The sequence below is a fragment of the Vipera ursinii genome (genome assembly GCF_947247035.1).
Source record: "Vipera ursinii genome assembly, chromosome: 5".
Classification (NCBI taxonomy): domain Eukaryota; kingdom Metazoa; phylum Chordata; class Lepidosauria; order Squamata; family Viperidae; genus Vipera; species Vipera ursinii.
This window is the reverse complement of record NC_139518.1, coordinates 9258157-9273232: the sequence shown is the minus strand read 5'-3', so window position 1 is coordinate 9273232 and position 15076 is coordinate 9258157. Positions and strand designations below refer to the sequence as shown.

The 15076-nt window shown below is 43.3% G+C and overlaps 2 protein-coding genes across 3 annotated transcripts in view; one reads left to right on the top strand and one right to left on the bottom strand.

The window, feature by feature from the left end:
• MCCC1 (methylcrotonyl-CoA carboxylase subunit 1) overlaps positions 1-10878 on the bottom strand; it is a 33904-nt gene extending 23026 nt beyond the window's left edge. For both annotated transcript variants that reach the window (XM_083363938.1, XM_083363939.1), the window contains exons 1-8: positions 10665-10878; positions 8125-8171; positions 7774-7913; positions 6316-6411; positions 5525-5646; positions 3922-4069; positions 2798-2919; positions 944-1055 (exon numbers count right to left, since the gene is read on the bottom strand). In XM_083363938.1, the coding sequence (XP_083220064.1) occupies positions 944-1055; positions 2798-2919; positions 3922-4069; positions 5525-5646; positions 6316-6411; positions 7774-7913; positions 8125-8171; positions 10665-10723 (846 nt within the window). In that variant the 5' untranslated portion in view covers positions 10724-10878. The remainder of the gene's footprint in view (positions 1-943; positions 1056-2797; positions 2920-3921; positions 4070-5524; positions 5647-6315; positions 6412-7773; positions 7914-8124; positions 8172-10664) is intronic.
• ATP11B (ATPase phospholipid transporting 11B (putative)) overlaps positions 1-15076 on the top strand; it is a 412741-nt gene that overhangs the window by 156727 nt on the left and 240938 nt on the right. The gene's annotated exons all lie outside the window — the stretch shown is intronic.

The window sequence follows — 15076 nt, the reverse complement described above, 5'->3', positions numbered from 1 at the left end:
ATCAGGGCTGTATGTTGTGACGGTCGTAAAAACAAGTCAATTGTACCTCTCTTTTTTGCGGCAACTGTTATGCGAATGCTGCAGTCATTAAGGAAATGCTGTGGACATTAAGCACACCAATACGGGTGCAATTTTCCCAAAAACTCAAAGCAAATGCAGGTTTTCTGCAAAGCACAGTCACCTGGCAGCGAGATGGGTGGAAAATAAATTTAATAAATAAATAAATGTGGTCACATGACCATGCTGCAAACAGCCATAAAAGTGGGTTGGTTGCTGAGTGCCCAAAGCTCAGTCATGTGACTGTTGGGGTTTAACTGTTGGAAATTCAAATTTTAAGTAACCCCAAAGTAGGCCAATTGTAACTTTGAGCTGTTGCTAAACAATCGGTTGTTAAGTTGAGAACTACCTGTATTTCTTAATATCCATTTAAATCCCATCATAGTCCCAATTAACTCAACTTCATCAACTTTCCAGTATTTTGGAAAGAGCAATGTTAAATTCTTTTAACTGAAGTAGTGTATATTGACAGAAAGCTTAACATGCATGAAACATTCAAAATATACAAATGAGTTGCAAATAATGGGCAACATAGTTCTACCCAACTTATGCTAAGACATCATAAGTATTTAAATGCATGTTAGGAACATATGAGATAGAAAATAAAGCCAGTAAGAACTTCCTAAAAAAGTAAGTCCTTCCATGCTCAAAACAAAGGAAGGATAGCTGCATTTGTAAAGGAACTGCACGCTGTTTGATACAGTACAAAGAAAATTCCACATTAATATGTTTTGAGAATTTAGGACCTTGAAAAAGATACTATTTTCTGCAGAAATACTGGACTGAGACTGCCTTAACAGCAAGCATAAAAACAAACATTATACTAACATAGTAAACACAAGAATCATGGCTATTTGAATTATCTCTTCAAAAGCTGACTACTTACCCCTGGAGCTTCCTCAATAATTTTTTGATGTCTTCTCTGTACACTGCAATCTCTTTCAAACAGGTAGACTGCATTGCCATGTTGATCTCCAAATACCTGAACTTCTACGTGCCTGTTTCATATTTTAAAATTTGTAAGTGGGACCATAATACTGTCCATCGATTCAAAATTTTTTTGAATTTTTAACATGACTAACAAAATCCATCAGATACTTTGAAGATTTTTTAGATCTAGAAATGAGGCTTATTCATTTCCCCTATCTTTATTTAATAAAGCGTTAAATATATTATGAGGAGGGAAGGCATGCATACCTCAAATGTGGCAGAACTGGGATTTTCCAGTTTGCTGTTTGGATGAGAAGATGTGGAGCAATTTTCTTTTTTGTTTTTTTTTTCAATTGCCTTCATGCGTTTTACGGCTTATCGCACAGATTTTTACGTCAGCCCTTCAAGGAAGGCCAGGTCGGGAAAAAAAGGCACAAGAATCTAGAACTTTAATTTATAAATATGAATATTGCTGTAAAAATGGAATCTTGAAATCCCGAAGATATTTCTTTTTTCTTCCCTTTTATATGAAAGAGAACCAAGGCTGGCAATATCATGTTTCTTTCTCATGCTTTCCTATTTTCCAGGAGTAAGCTGCAATGCTTTCTGGGAATGACTTTAGCAGACAGGGCAACGAGACACCATCAAGAGAACAGTTAGATAAAAGGCAGCTAAGCCCACAGCAAGAATGTAGGAAGGGCAAGAGCTCAGAAGAAACCATTCTTAGTTTGGGGGTTGTAAATTGTTCTCAGGGGAGAGAAATATTTTCAAACTTGCAAGATTCTATTAATGTAACCTTCAATAAAGTAGAATTGGCTCATCTAGTCATGCAGAGAAGAGCAACAAAGATGATTAGGGGACCAGACGATAAAACCTATGAACAACGGTTGCAGGAATTGGGTATGTCTAGTCTAATGAAGAATGAGAAGGGATGCGGTGGCTCAGTGGGTTAGGATGCTGAGCTTGTCAATCAGAAGGTCGGCAGTTTGGCGGGTCGCATCCTGAGTGCCGGGTAACAGAGTGAGTGCCTGTTACTCGTCCCAGCTTCTGCCAACCTAGCAGTTCAAAAGCATGTAAAAAGGCAACTAGAAAAATAGGGATCACTAGAGTGGGAAGGTAACAGCGTTCCGTGCGCCTTTGGAGTCTAGTCATGCCGGCCACATGACCACGGAGAGGTCCTCGGACAAGCGCTGGCTCTTCGGCTTTGAAACGGAGATGAGCACCAGCCCCTAGAGTCGGAAACGACTAGCACACGTGTGCGGGGGAACCTTTACCTTTTTAGTCTAATGGAAAGAAGGACTAGGGCTGACACGACAGCAGTGTTCCAATATCTAAGGGTCCGACAAAAAAAAAGAGGGAGTCAATCTATTTTCCAAAGTACCTGAAGGCACAACGAAAAGCAATGGATGAAAACTAATCAAGGAGAGAACCAGCTTAGAACTAAGGAGAAATTTCCTGACAGTTGGAACAATTAATCAGTAGAACGACTTGCCTCCAGAAGTTGTGAATGCTCCAACACTGGAGGTTTTGAAGAAGAGATCGGACAGCCATTTGTCTGAAAGGGTATAGGGTTTCTTGATCAGTGGGTTGGACTAGAAGAACTCCAAGGTCCCTCCCAACTCCATTAATCTGTTGTTCTGTTTCCTGCCTGGCCTACCTTGCATGGCTGACATTGCTTATGTTCTATGCTTATGTTCATTGCTTATGTTGCTGCATATTTTCTTCAAGATCATCTACAATGTACTTCCTACGTAGTAGCGGAGCTATCAAAGGGGGTGATAAAGAGCTGCCCAATAGACTGTTGCGTTACCTTGGATTGTCAACAAACTTCTCTATCAACATGGCGTCATCGTTAAAGGACTTCTTTGCTTCTCTTCGAGCTGATTCCAATTGCTCCTGAAATTCTTTTCCAGTAAATGCTATCCTCATTCCCTAGGGGAAATAAAGGAGAAAACTCATATTAGCAAAAGAATTAAATAAATTACTCTGAAAAAAAGGAAGAAATATTTTTTGTTACATTAATGACAACAGAGGCACCTCATTTGCATGTATCTTTGGCTTTCTAAACTTTAAAATTAAAGATAGATGGCAACATACATAAAAATAAAAACCAAGTGATAAAGTGCAATGCAACTTTGCAGTCTACAACTTGGTTCCCCCAGGCTTATTTATAGTCCATTGTTGCCCATGAGTGTGTTCTTTCACAACAATCTACACTCAGTTCACACAAGCAACAGGAACCCTTAAATCAGCTTTGGGTTGGCGTCATGTTAACAAAATAAATTATATATTGTGATTGCTTATCCAAGTCCAGCTTGTTTAACCAATGGTCAGGTAGTCCTTGACGTATGACCACAACTGAGCCCAAAATTTCTGTGCTAAGCAAGACATTCATTAAGTGAATTTTGCTCCATTTACGACGTATCTTGCCACAGTTGTTAAGTGAATCAGAGCAGTTGTTAAGTTAGTAACAAGTTGTTAAGTGAATCTGGTTTTCTGACTGACTTTGTCAGAAGGTCGCAAAAGGGGATCACCTGACCCCGGGACCCTGCAACCCTCGTAAATATGGGTCAGTTGCCAAGCTGAATTTTGATCACATGACCATGGGGATGCTGCAACGCTTGCAAGCATGAAAGAGTCATAAGCCACTTTTTTCAGTGCCGCTGTAACTTTGAATGGTCGCTAAATGAACTGTTTTAAGTCAAGGACTACCTGTATTTAAACATGTTTATGGTAGGGGAGGGTTGTCTCCCAACCTGACAACTTTTAAGGCTTGTGGGCTAAAATCCCAGAATTCCTAAGCCAGCATGAATGTACTGTGAGCACACGGATTAACTCCTGCACCAATACAGAGGTAGGAGATTATATCCTGACCTAAGCAGAGATGCAACAAACTGCGAACTAATTGATGAAATATCATCCAATGGATACTACCTTTCCTCCACCTCCACGGACAGCTTTGATCATAACTGGGTAGCCGATCCTTCTGGCTTGTTCTTCCAGAAACCTATCCGATTGGTCTTCACCATGGTAACCTTCCACCACAGGAACTCCAGCCGCCGACATGATGGCCTTAGAAGTACTTCAAGGGAACACACCTTCAAGTTCAGTGTCAACAATAGAAGGAACTGTGCAAGAAAGCTTTTCACTCCCACAACACAACCTCTCTTTCAACTGATGCACTTTCCTTACAGCGGGGGTCTTCAAACTTGGCCCTTTTAGGACCTGTGGACTTCAACTCCCAGAATTAATCAGCCAGCGTGCCTGACTGAGGACTTCTGGGAGCTGAAGTCCACAAGTCCTAAAAGGGCCAAGTTTGAAGACCCTTGCCTTACAGTATTGAGAAAGAAACCCACATTCCATTTTGATCAAGAGGAAAATCTATGGCTCCACCAAGTGTCAAGACTGATTGATGCCTGTAAATCAACCAATACTACATCTAGATTCCTTCGCTTTCCACCTCTAATTTAACCTCAATTAAATTATATAAAGGAGTCCCCTGTGGATTTTATACTCTGCTGATCCTTGCCGATTTTACTCTGCTGATCGTTGCTCATCTCTGTTTCAAAGCCATTGAGCCAGGGCTATACGAAGAAATTTCTCTGGTCATGTGGCCAACATGACATCATGGAGCACGGTTATGTTCCCACTGAAGTGGTACCTATTTATCTACTCCCATTTGCATGGTTTCAAACTGCCAGGTTGGCAGGAGCTGGGGCAAGGATGAGAGCTGACCCCGTCGCATGGTGCCCTGAGCCACTGCACTGCCCCATAAATTAGACAAAGGCCTACATGAAATTAGATCAAAGGTTGTACAGGTAGTCCTCGACTTATGACCACAACGGAGCCCAAAATTTCTGTTGCTAAGTGAGACATTTGTTAATTGAATTTTGCCCCATTTTACGACCTTTCTTGCCCCAGCTGTTAAGTGAATGCCTTCAGTTGTTAAGTTAATAACATGGTTGTTAAGTGAATCTGGCTTCCCCATTGACTTTGCTTGTCAGAAGGTTGCAAAAGGTGATCACATGACCCCGGGACACTGCAGTCACCATAAATATGAATCAGTTGCCAAGTGTCTGATTTTGATCATGTGACCTCTGGGATGCTGCAATGGTCCTAAGTGTGAAAAATGGTCATAAGTCGCTTTTTTCAGTGCTGTGGTAACTTTGAGTGGTCACTGAATGAACTGTTGTAAGTCGAGGACTGCCTGTATTGCATTTGGGTGCTCTGTGCTGACCCTATTTCATTTGAGACCATAATTCTCAGAATATTAAAGGATCGAAGGGTCAATTCACTGCATTTATCAAAGAGAGCAGGCAGCCCAAGTCAAATACAAGGAACAATCTAGTTCAAGGGTGTTAAACTGCCGGTCCACGGGCCGGATGCGTCATCCGGAAGCTGCTCCCATCCCACTGCCGGCAATGGCAAAACCATCCCGATACGTCATGTGATGTCGCGAGTTTGACATGTCTGATCTAGTAGTTCCAACAAAAGAATCTCTTCATAATAAATTTAGCTATGAAGTAACACAGAATACCTCTTAATGCCCATATCTCTGATTGCAGATGAAGGAGGACCTACGAAAATTATCCCTTCTTGGTTACAGAGTTCAGCAAACTCTGTGTTTTCGGATAGGAAACCATAGCCTGGATGGATAGCCTAAAATAGGAAATATCACGGGCATATTGTGAGGCTTTAAGGCTTCGTGATGCTTCTGCTGTTCTAGCAGGTCTACATAAGCTGCATCTGACCTCCAAAATGCAGAAATTTCTGCCCTGCTGTTTCTGTTTGCCAAACTCTCAAAAGCAGATTGAAGCTACCTGCAATCTTTTCCATTGCCACCGACCTCAGAATACTATCCTCAATCGGTCATTTCTTCAGCTGACCAATAGGAGAATGTAAAGGTTAGTTAGTGCCCAATTACCACTGTGTGCGACCAGTAAAAAAAAATCTGATCAATTGCTATGAGTGATCTGCAAAGCCATCCAGGCACTATCCTTCTGATGCACTTAAAATACCTATGGAATAATAGCACAGTTACATGTTGTTAGGATGGCTGAACCTCTACAATTAGCAGGCACATTAGGGCACAGAGTTTAACCACAGAAAGAGCTGGGGCATTAGCAGAATATTTACAGAACTTTATGGGAAATGAGACCATTTAAAATAGCAGAATTGCTGATTAAAGTTAAACTGCTTTTTTTTAAAAAAAATCAGAATATCAAAGACTGCAATGTGTGAGCTTATTCTCTTACACAGACTCTTATCTTATGTTGCACTAATCCAATTTTAAGTAAATAATTAGTTGATAAAAAGCAGAAACTGTACCTGTGCTGCAGACCTTCTGGCCACTTGTATTATTTTTTCCATGGATAAGTAACTCTGCTGAGCTGGTGCTGGGCCAATGCAATAGGCTTCGTCAGCCTACAAGAGAATGCCATCATTTTATTATTGTGTTATGTTTCAGGCTAATTTTTCCACAATGTTTTGATGCATCTTTGAAGTACAAACTCAGGCAGTAGAAGGTTGAGCTGGATTAGTTGTAAGGTAGCTTAACAAAATGGCAGTTGCAACCATGCTAATAAAGGCCCACCCCTTTATAATTTGTGAGGTAACTTTTTTTGACCACTGCTATGGACACCCCATGCATAGGACTTCACATTAAAGTTTGAACACTGATTATAAACATTGCTTTATTTAGACCTGAAATGTGATTAAACCCTATGCACTGATTACAGTATTTTTCAACCGTAGCAACTTAATGATATGTGGATTTCAACTCCCAGAATTCCCCAGCCAGCAGTGCAGGAATTCTGGGAGTGATAGTCCACGTAACTTTAAATTGCCACGGTTGAAAAACACTGCGCTAAGCCATGACTATTTTAAAGCCTGAACTTATTATCTTCTAAACATTGTACAAACCACCATGGTTAAGTTTGCATATAGGTAGTCTTCGACTAACCACAATTGAGCCCAAAATGTATATTGCTAAGCAAGATGGTTGTTAAATGAGTTTTGCCCCATTTTATGATCTTTCTTGCCCCAGCTGCTAATGAATCACTGTAGTTGTTAAAAACCTGGTGGTTAAGTGAATCTGGCTTCACCATTGACTCTGCTTGTCAGAAGGCCACAAAAGGACACCGCAACTGTCATAAATATTGAACCAATTGCCAAGTGTCCAAATTTTAATTACATGCCCATGGGAATCCTGCAAAGATCATTTAAGTTCCTTTTTTTCAGTGCTGTTGTTACTTTGAACAGTCACTAAACAAATAGCTTTAAGTTGAGGACTACCTGTATTGCAGACATGTCAAACACAAGGCCCGGGGGCCGGATCCGGCAGGCGAACTGGTTTCATGCGGCCCACGAAGCCATCCTGGAAACAGTGAGGGAACGGCCCCCACTGCCTTGGCCCTGGCCCAGAGACCCTCCTTCTGCCAGAGACCCTCAGATCTGTCCCACTCCTGCCCAGGCCCCCATAGGCACCCTTGATGTGAACAATGTAGAGCTGGCCACGCCCACCCAGTAGGCCATATGCACTCTAGCCACGCCCACCCAGTAGGCCATGCCCACCCAGGCCACGCCCACCCGGCCCCCTGAGGGCAACCGCAATGCTGATGCGGCCCTCCATGAAATTGAGTTTGACACCCCTGCTGTATTGTGATCAATCGAAAACAAGCCAACCACAATATGATAAGTGAATGTATTATTCATTCAAGATTATTTGGCTCCATAATTTGGCTCCTTTAAGATCAGTCCTTAAGAGTGTCAGCTGATGAGTTTTACCATGGCTACATGCATTGAATTCCGGTCAGCCTCACTATAAATTGCCACCGACTTCACCCCCATCTTCCGGGCTGTCCGCATCACCCTGCAGGCAATCTCTCCTCGGTTTGCCACGAGGACTTTCTCGATATTCCTTTGACCTGTTTTTCAAATAAAAAGCATTTCAATAATTCTGCAATAATTATGCCAACAATATCCTATTGTTACTGACTCACAGAGCAGAATGCCGGAATAATGTCATTATTTTTATCTGACTGCAAGTTTATTTTCTAGGTATTATAAATACCGGTATGTTACCATAAAAAAAAATCTAGAAAATTTCCCATAAAGAAAATAAGCCAAATAATTTACCTGTTGCAAAAGAATATTCTCTGGTACACAAAGCCCAAAGCCATTTTCTGTGAAAGGAAAAGAACGCTGTCAAAAATCCAAACAGGAATTTAACATTCATTTAGTGACCATTTAAAGTTACAACAGAACTGAAAAAAATGAGTCCTTGCACTTATGCCTATTGTAGCATCCCCACAGTCACTTGATCATTATTTGCACACTAGGCAAGTGGCATGTATTTACACCATTGTAATTGGTGTAAATTGCACCATTGCCATTTGTGACCTTCCAAGCCGGCTTCTGACAAGCAAAATCAATATGGGAAGCAGATTCACTTAATGATCATAAAACTGGGTGTGATTAATTTAACAACCACTTTTGCTTAACAATGGAAATTCTAGTCTCAACTATAGTCGTAAGTTGAGGAGTAGCTGCATTCTTAAGTTAGCCCACTGACACTCCAAAAAGTACCGAATGAATGATTTACAAACATTTTCTAGGCATAAGGTATTCCAGAAACATTCAAAGACTCTAACCCTTGCCAGCAGCTCCAACCATTAACTCTGGTTTGCATAATATACTTTCCCATTGTTAGTTCTACCAGTTTGTATCAATAAACACATTTTTGGAGCTCAAATAACATTTTGACCCATTCCTAAATCAGCTTGCAGAAGATACATTAAAAAAAAGTGACCTTGTGTGAACTTGGGACAGCTAAGCAAGGATGAGAGCTTGTTCAAATCAGAATGGGAGGCCACCAGGAGATTTGACAAAATCCCAAAAGCAGCTTTGGCAAATCCATTCTATACTGTTGACAAGGGAACAACCTGGATCCAACCCTGCAGTTCCCGGGGGGGGGGGGGGGGGGGAATTCAAGCTTGCTTTCTAGAGAGGATTCAGTTTGTAGTTCAGTGTATTGTGTGAACATAACTCCCCAGGCATGATACAGCCACTCTCAAAGAATAACAATGCTTTTTAAGAGATAATAATAATAATAATAATAATAATAATAATAATAATAATAATAATAATAATAATAATAATAACAATAACAATAACAAGAAGAAGAAGAAGAAGAGGAAGAGGAAGAGGAAGAGGAAGAAGAAGAAGAAGAAGAAGAAGAAGAAGAAGAAGAAGAAGAAGAAGAAGAAGAAGAAGAAGAAGAAGAAGAAGAAGAAGAAGAAGAAGAAGAAGAAGAAGCAGCAGCAGCAGCCTTGGTGAGCCTTGGTGGAGCAGTGGGCTAATGCCTCCTTAAGTAACACCAGCTGCCTGCAATTAGTGCAGGTTCGCATCCCACCAGGCTCAAGGTTGACTCAGCCTTCCATCCTTCCCAGGTAGGTAAAATGAGGACCCAGATTGTTGGGGGCAATTAAGCTGACTTTGTAATAATGCCGCTTGGGGTGTGTGTGTGTGAAAGCCCTAATAAGCAGGCATATACATAGAATGAAGGCTACTGCTAAGCTTGTAAGCCGCCCTGAGTCTTCGGAGAAGGGCGGGATATAAATGGAATTAAATAAATAAATAAAGGAGGTCATCTAGTCCAACCTCCTGCTCTGGCAGAAAACCCTATACCATTTCAGACAAATGGCTGGCCAGTCTCTTCTTAAAAACTCCCAGTGTTGGAGCATTCACCACCTCTGGAGGCAGGTTGTTCCACTGGTTAATTGTTCTAACTGTCAGGAAGTTTCTCCTTAGTTCTAGGTTGCTTCTCTCCTTGACTAGTTTCCATCTGTTGCTTCTTCTCCTGCTTTCAGGTGCTTTGGAGATTAGACAACCCTTGTCTGAAATGGTATAAGATCTCCCCCTTGAACAGAGGGGGTTGGACAAGATCCCCTTCTGCAATATGGTGGAGGCAATTTGTGCCATATGTCGGGGACAAAGGGCTGACAAATCACCTATTACCGCTAGCGCTCCAGTTGTCCCAAAGGTGCTTTTACAAGAGGCAACTGGACTTTCTTGTTTGAAGACGTTTCGCTTCTCATCCAAGAAGCTTCCTCAGCTCTGAGGGGACGAAGCTTCTTGGATGAGAAGCGAAAGGGCTTCAAAGCCAAACAAGAAAGTCCAGTTGCCTCTTTGAAAAAGCACCTTTGGCACAACCCTGAGCTGGATGACTGAGAATCTCCATAGACATTTAGCTATGCTCCAGTTGCTCCGTGTTATGTAGGGGGGAGGAGAGGCCGTGTGAAAGCTTAGACGCGCGTTCAGACCCAATCCATGTGGGTGGCGGGGGAGGGGGGGAGGAAGGTCGTGTGAAAGCTTAGACGCGCGTTCAGACCCAATCCATCCGTGCGGGTTGATTTCCAGCAGCCGTTACAAAGGGCGACCTCAAAAACATTCCTCCCACCCCAGGAAGGGGGACGGCGGGGGTCCCCCTTTCATTCGAGACCGCCAGCCGAACGGTGGGGCTCTGCAAGTGGCCGGCTCAGCAAAGGCGCCGAGCTCCCTCACCCGGCGGCCAAAAGCGGCCTTCTCCTCTCCCAGCCTCCCGCGGGAACCCCGAACGGAGTCGGGGCGGGGTTGGCTTCCCGCCCGCGCCCCTCTTCCTCGCCCGGCGCACTCACAGGCTCTGCCGGAGCTGGCGTGGCCCCTCGCCGGCCAACGCCAAGGCCGAGGCCGCCATCGCGCTGCGCCGGAGCTGAAGACAGGCGGGGACTAGAGCCGGGCTAGCGGCGGCGTTTGGGCCTATCAGCGAGTTGGGAAAGGAGGCCGGGCTCGGGCGGAGGAAGCGGCGGAGCTGCCCGGTAGTTTCTCGGGAGGAGGAAAAAGTTCGCAACCTTCGCCGAAAGGAGAAGGGCAGGGCGCGGCCCGTCCGGGGCTTTTCCAGCTGCCTCTGCCCCGCCTTGCCCTGCCCGGTCCCGTGTTTTGTTTTGGTGGGTTTTTTTTTACTCTCATGGCTTCGTTCCCATTGAAGCTTGGTCTGGTTAGCCCAGGGGTCTTCAAACTCGGCCCTTTTATGACTCATGGACTTCAACTCCCAGAATTCCTCAGCCAGGCATGCCTGGCTGAGGAATTCTGGGAGTTGAAGTCCATGAGTCATAAAAGGGCCGAGTTTGAAGACCCCTGGGTTAGCCAGTTTTCTAACTGGGTTTGTGCAGGGCTTTGGCAAAGGCAGGAAGGAGTTGGGGGCGCTTCTAAAGCAGCCCCCGCCCTCCCGGCCAAGAAAGCTTGGCTCTCCTTGCACCGGCGTTGGCGAGAGGCCTGGAATCGATGCCTTGGGTGAACCACAGTTCCCGAGATGTATGGACTTTAGAATAAAAAAATAGAAAACTGGAAGAGAATATAGAATATGGAACAGAGCAGAATAGAACAGAATATTGTCACTTTAAATGTAGGCTAATCAGCATACATTAACATGAGATCTCCTTGCGTACAGCTCTCAAACACTTCCAATATACACTGCGTAAAGGTAACAAAAAATAAATCAGTTATGAATCTACCCACGTAGGCGCACATATGTGGCCCAGAGGAACAACACAGTTTAGTTTGGATGTATACCTATAAAAAGGTAAAGGTTCCCCCCGCACACGCGTGCTAGTCGTTTCCGACTCTAGGGGCCAATGCTCATCTCCGTTTCAAAGCCGAAGAGCCAGGGCTTGTCCGAGGACGTCTCCGTGGTCATGTGGCCGGCATGACTAGATGCCAAAGGCGCACGGAACGCTGTTACCTTCCCACCGGAGTGGTGCCTATTTTTCTACTTGCATTTTTACGTGCTTTCGAACTGCTAGGTTGGCAGAAGCTGGGACGAGTAACAGGCACTCACTCTTACACGGCACTAGGGATTCGACCCGCCAAACTGCCGACCTTCTGATCGACAAGCTCAGCGTCCTAACCCACTGAGCCACCGCGTCCCTTCATGTATACCTATAGATGGCAAGAAAAATACATGAATACAGGTAGACCTCAACTTATACCCTATTTGCTTAGTAACCATTCAAAGTTAGAAGGCACTGGGGGGGGGAAGCGACTTAGGACCATTTTTTTCACACATAGGACCATCGCAGCAGCCCCACGGTCACCTGATCAAGATTTAGAAGCTTGGCAACTGGTTCATATTTATGAGGGGTTGCAGTGTCCTGGGATCATCAGGTGATCCCCTTTTGTGACCTTCTGAGAAGCAAAGTCAATGGGGAAGCAAGATTCACTTAACAACTGTGTACTAAATTGACAGCTGCAGTGATTTACTTAACAACTGTGGCAAGAAAAGTTGTATAATGGGGCAAAGCTCACTTAACCACTGCCTCACTTTGCAACAGAAATGTTGGGCTCAATTGAGTTCATAAGTCAAGAACTCCCTGTACTTGGGCAAAGTTGAGCATGGAGTTAAGGGTGCCACACTTCTCATCCTTTGCATGGGTATCAGCAACAGGCTTGGAATTGATGGATTGGGTGAACCACCCAGCCCCCGAGCTGTATGGACTTATATATAGGAAGTCCTAGACCAGGGGTCTTCAAAGTTGGCCCTTTCATGACTTGTGGACTTCAATTCCCAGAATTCCTCAGCCAGCGTGCCTGGCTGAGGAATTCTGGGAGTTGAAGTCCACAAGTCATAAAAGGACCAAGTTGGAAGACCCCTGTCCTAGACTTACAACCATTCATTTAGTGATCATTCAAAGTTACGATGGCATTTTAAAAAAGTGACTTGTGACCAAGTTTCACACGACAGTTGCAGCATCCCCACAGTCATGTGAGCAAAATTCAGCTGCTTGGCAACTGGCATGTATTCATGACAGTTGCACTCTTCCAGGATTATGTGATCCCCATTTGTAACCTTCCCAGCCGGCTTCTGACAAGCAACATCAACGGGGGAATCTGGATTTGCTTAATGACTTCATGACTCACTTAACGGCTGCTGTGATTTACTTGTGGCAAAAAGGTCTTAAAATGGGGCAAAACTCAACCAGTGTCTTGCTTAGCAGTGGAAACTTTGTGCTCCATTGTAGTCCAGCTGTGTACGGATAGACCAGTTAGTTTTAAGGCTGCCCAATTCCAAAATGATATGGGGCGGCTTGCATTTGGAAAGAAAAAAAAACAATAAAATAAGCCCTGTGTGTCTAGAAAATAAACTTCATATGATGGAAAAAATACACCCATCAGATGTATCTCCATGTTCTCAAAACCTGAGAGAACAGCTGTATTTTTAAAGAGTTTGGGGACATCATCGGAACGGCAGCAACGTGTGTGTGTGTGTGTGTGTGTGTGTGTGTGTGTGTGTGTGTAAAATGCTCCTCCCAAGGACAGGCCCCCCACTTTCAGGGTCCGGATAGATGGCCTTTTTTTTTATCGATGATACTCATAGCACAGAGATGTCTCTTGAGTATTCTGAATTCTGTTTTTGGCCTCTTGGAAGATTCTGTAGATAGAGCATTTTCTTCTTCAGAGAAAAGTGTTGGGAATGAAAACTCATAATTATTAGGGCCAAAAAAATTTGGGCTATGAATTTAAAGCTATTTTGTAAACTTTTCCCTCCATCTTTTGGAGTTTGAGATTTGTTTTTAACTAAGTAGATTTATAGGATTCTGGCCACTACCTTCTCTTAGGAAGGTACCTGCTCCACCATCTTCACCAAGCCACAGTAGGTGGCAGTAGTTTTCTGACTTTGAAAACTAACCATGTTTGGATCTGGTTGGTAGGGGATGCAAGACATGGACCATAGATTAGCCTTTCAGAAAATTTTAAAATAGAATTTTTTTCCTTTACAAATACATATTTTTCTGATTAGCATTGTACATAGATATTTGGGCTACATTATTTGATGTGAAGAAAATTCATTGTAGCCTCTTTTTTTGTGGTTTGTATAGCACCGGTAAAGGAACAAAGCAGCTTTGGTATGTGTAGGGGGGAAAAATGAAATGTTGAAAACAGCACTGAGGTTGTAAACAGTACTATCTACTGTAAACAGAAAAACTAATTAATTAAATTTCTATACCAGCCATCTCACCTAAACAAGTCTGGATTGTTTACAACATCGTAATAAAACCATATAAACACATGAATAAAAGCATAAATTAAAATCAGATTTAAACTTCCAAATAAAAAAAGGTAATATAAAAAATGCAAAAGCTAGAAGGCTACAAGGCAGTGGCAATGTTCTTAGATATGAAAAGAAATAGCTTGTAATTGCAATGTACTTCTAGTTTCCCTACACTACAGTTTAGTCCAGGGGTCTTCAAGCTTGGCTCTTTTATGACTTGTGGACTTCAACTCCCAGAATTCCTCAGCCAGGCACGCTGGCTGAGGAATTCTGGGAGTTGAAGTCCACAAGGCATAAAAGGGCCAAGCTTGAAGACACCTTGGTTTAGACAAATCACCTGAAAAACAAGCATCTCACAACTTTTGAAAGTTAAAAATTGCCTAAAGAGGAATATTTTGTGCAGAAAAAGTTGACTTGGAAAATTATTGTCTTTTATTAGTGTTTTTCTGAGCGTCAGAAGTCCAAAACACATGTCAAAACAAAGGAATGGCAGATCACTTCTATTCTCTGCCAAGAAAATTTAGCCTGAGCTCCAGGAAGGTTTGAGGGGATGCGGTGGCTCAGTGGGTTAGGACGCTGAGCTTGTCGATCAGAAGGTCAGCAGTTTGGTGGGTCGAATACCAAATGCCGCATAACAGAGTGAGCGCCTGTTACTCGTCCCAGCTTCTGCCAACCTAGCAGTTCGAAAGCACATAAAAATGCAAGTAGAAAAATAGGGACCACTATGGTGGGAAGGTAACAGCGTTCCGTGCACCTTTGGCGTCTAGTCATGCCGGCCACATGACCACGGAGACGTCCTCGGACAAGCGCTGGCTCTTCGGCTTTGAAACGGAGATGAGCACCAGCCCCTAGTGTTGGAAACGACTAGCACGCATGTGCGGGGGAAACTTTACCTTTACCTTACCAGGAAGGTTATGCTTTTTATTGAATAACTGAGGGATAATTGATAAAATACCAGTGAATACAAGGTTGTGTAACCTCAAGTCAGTTGATTTGGCAGAA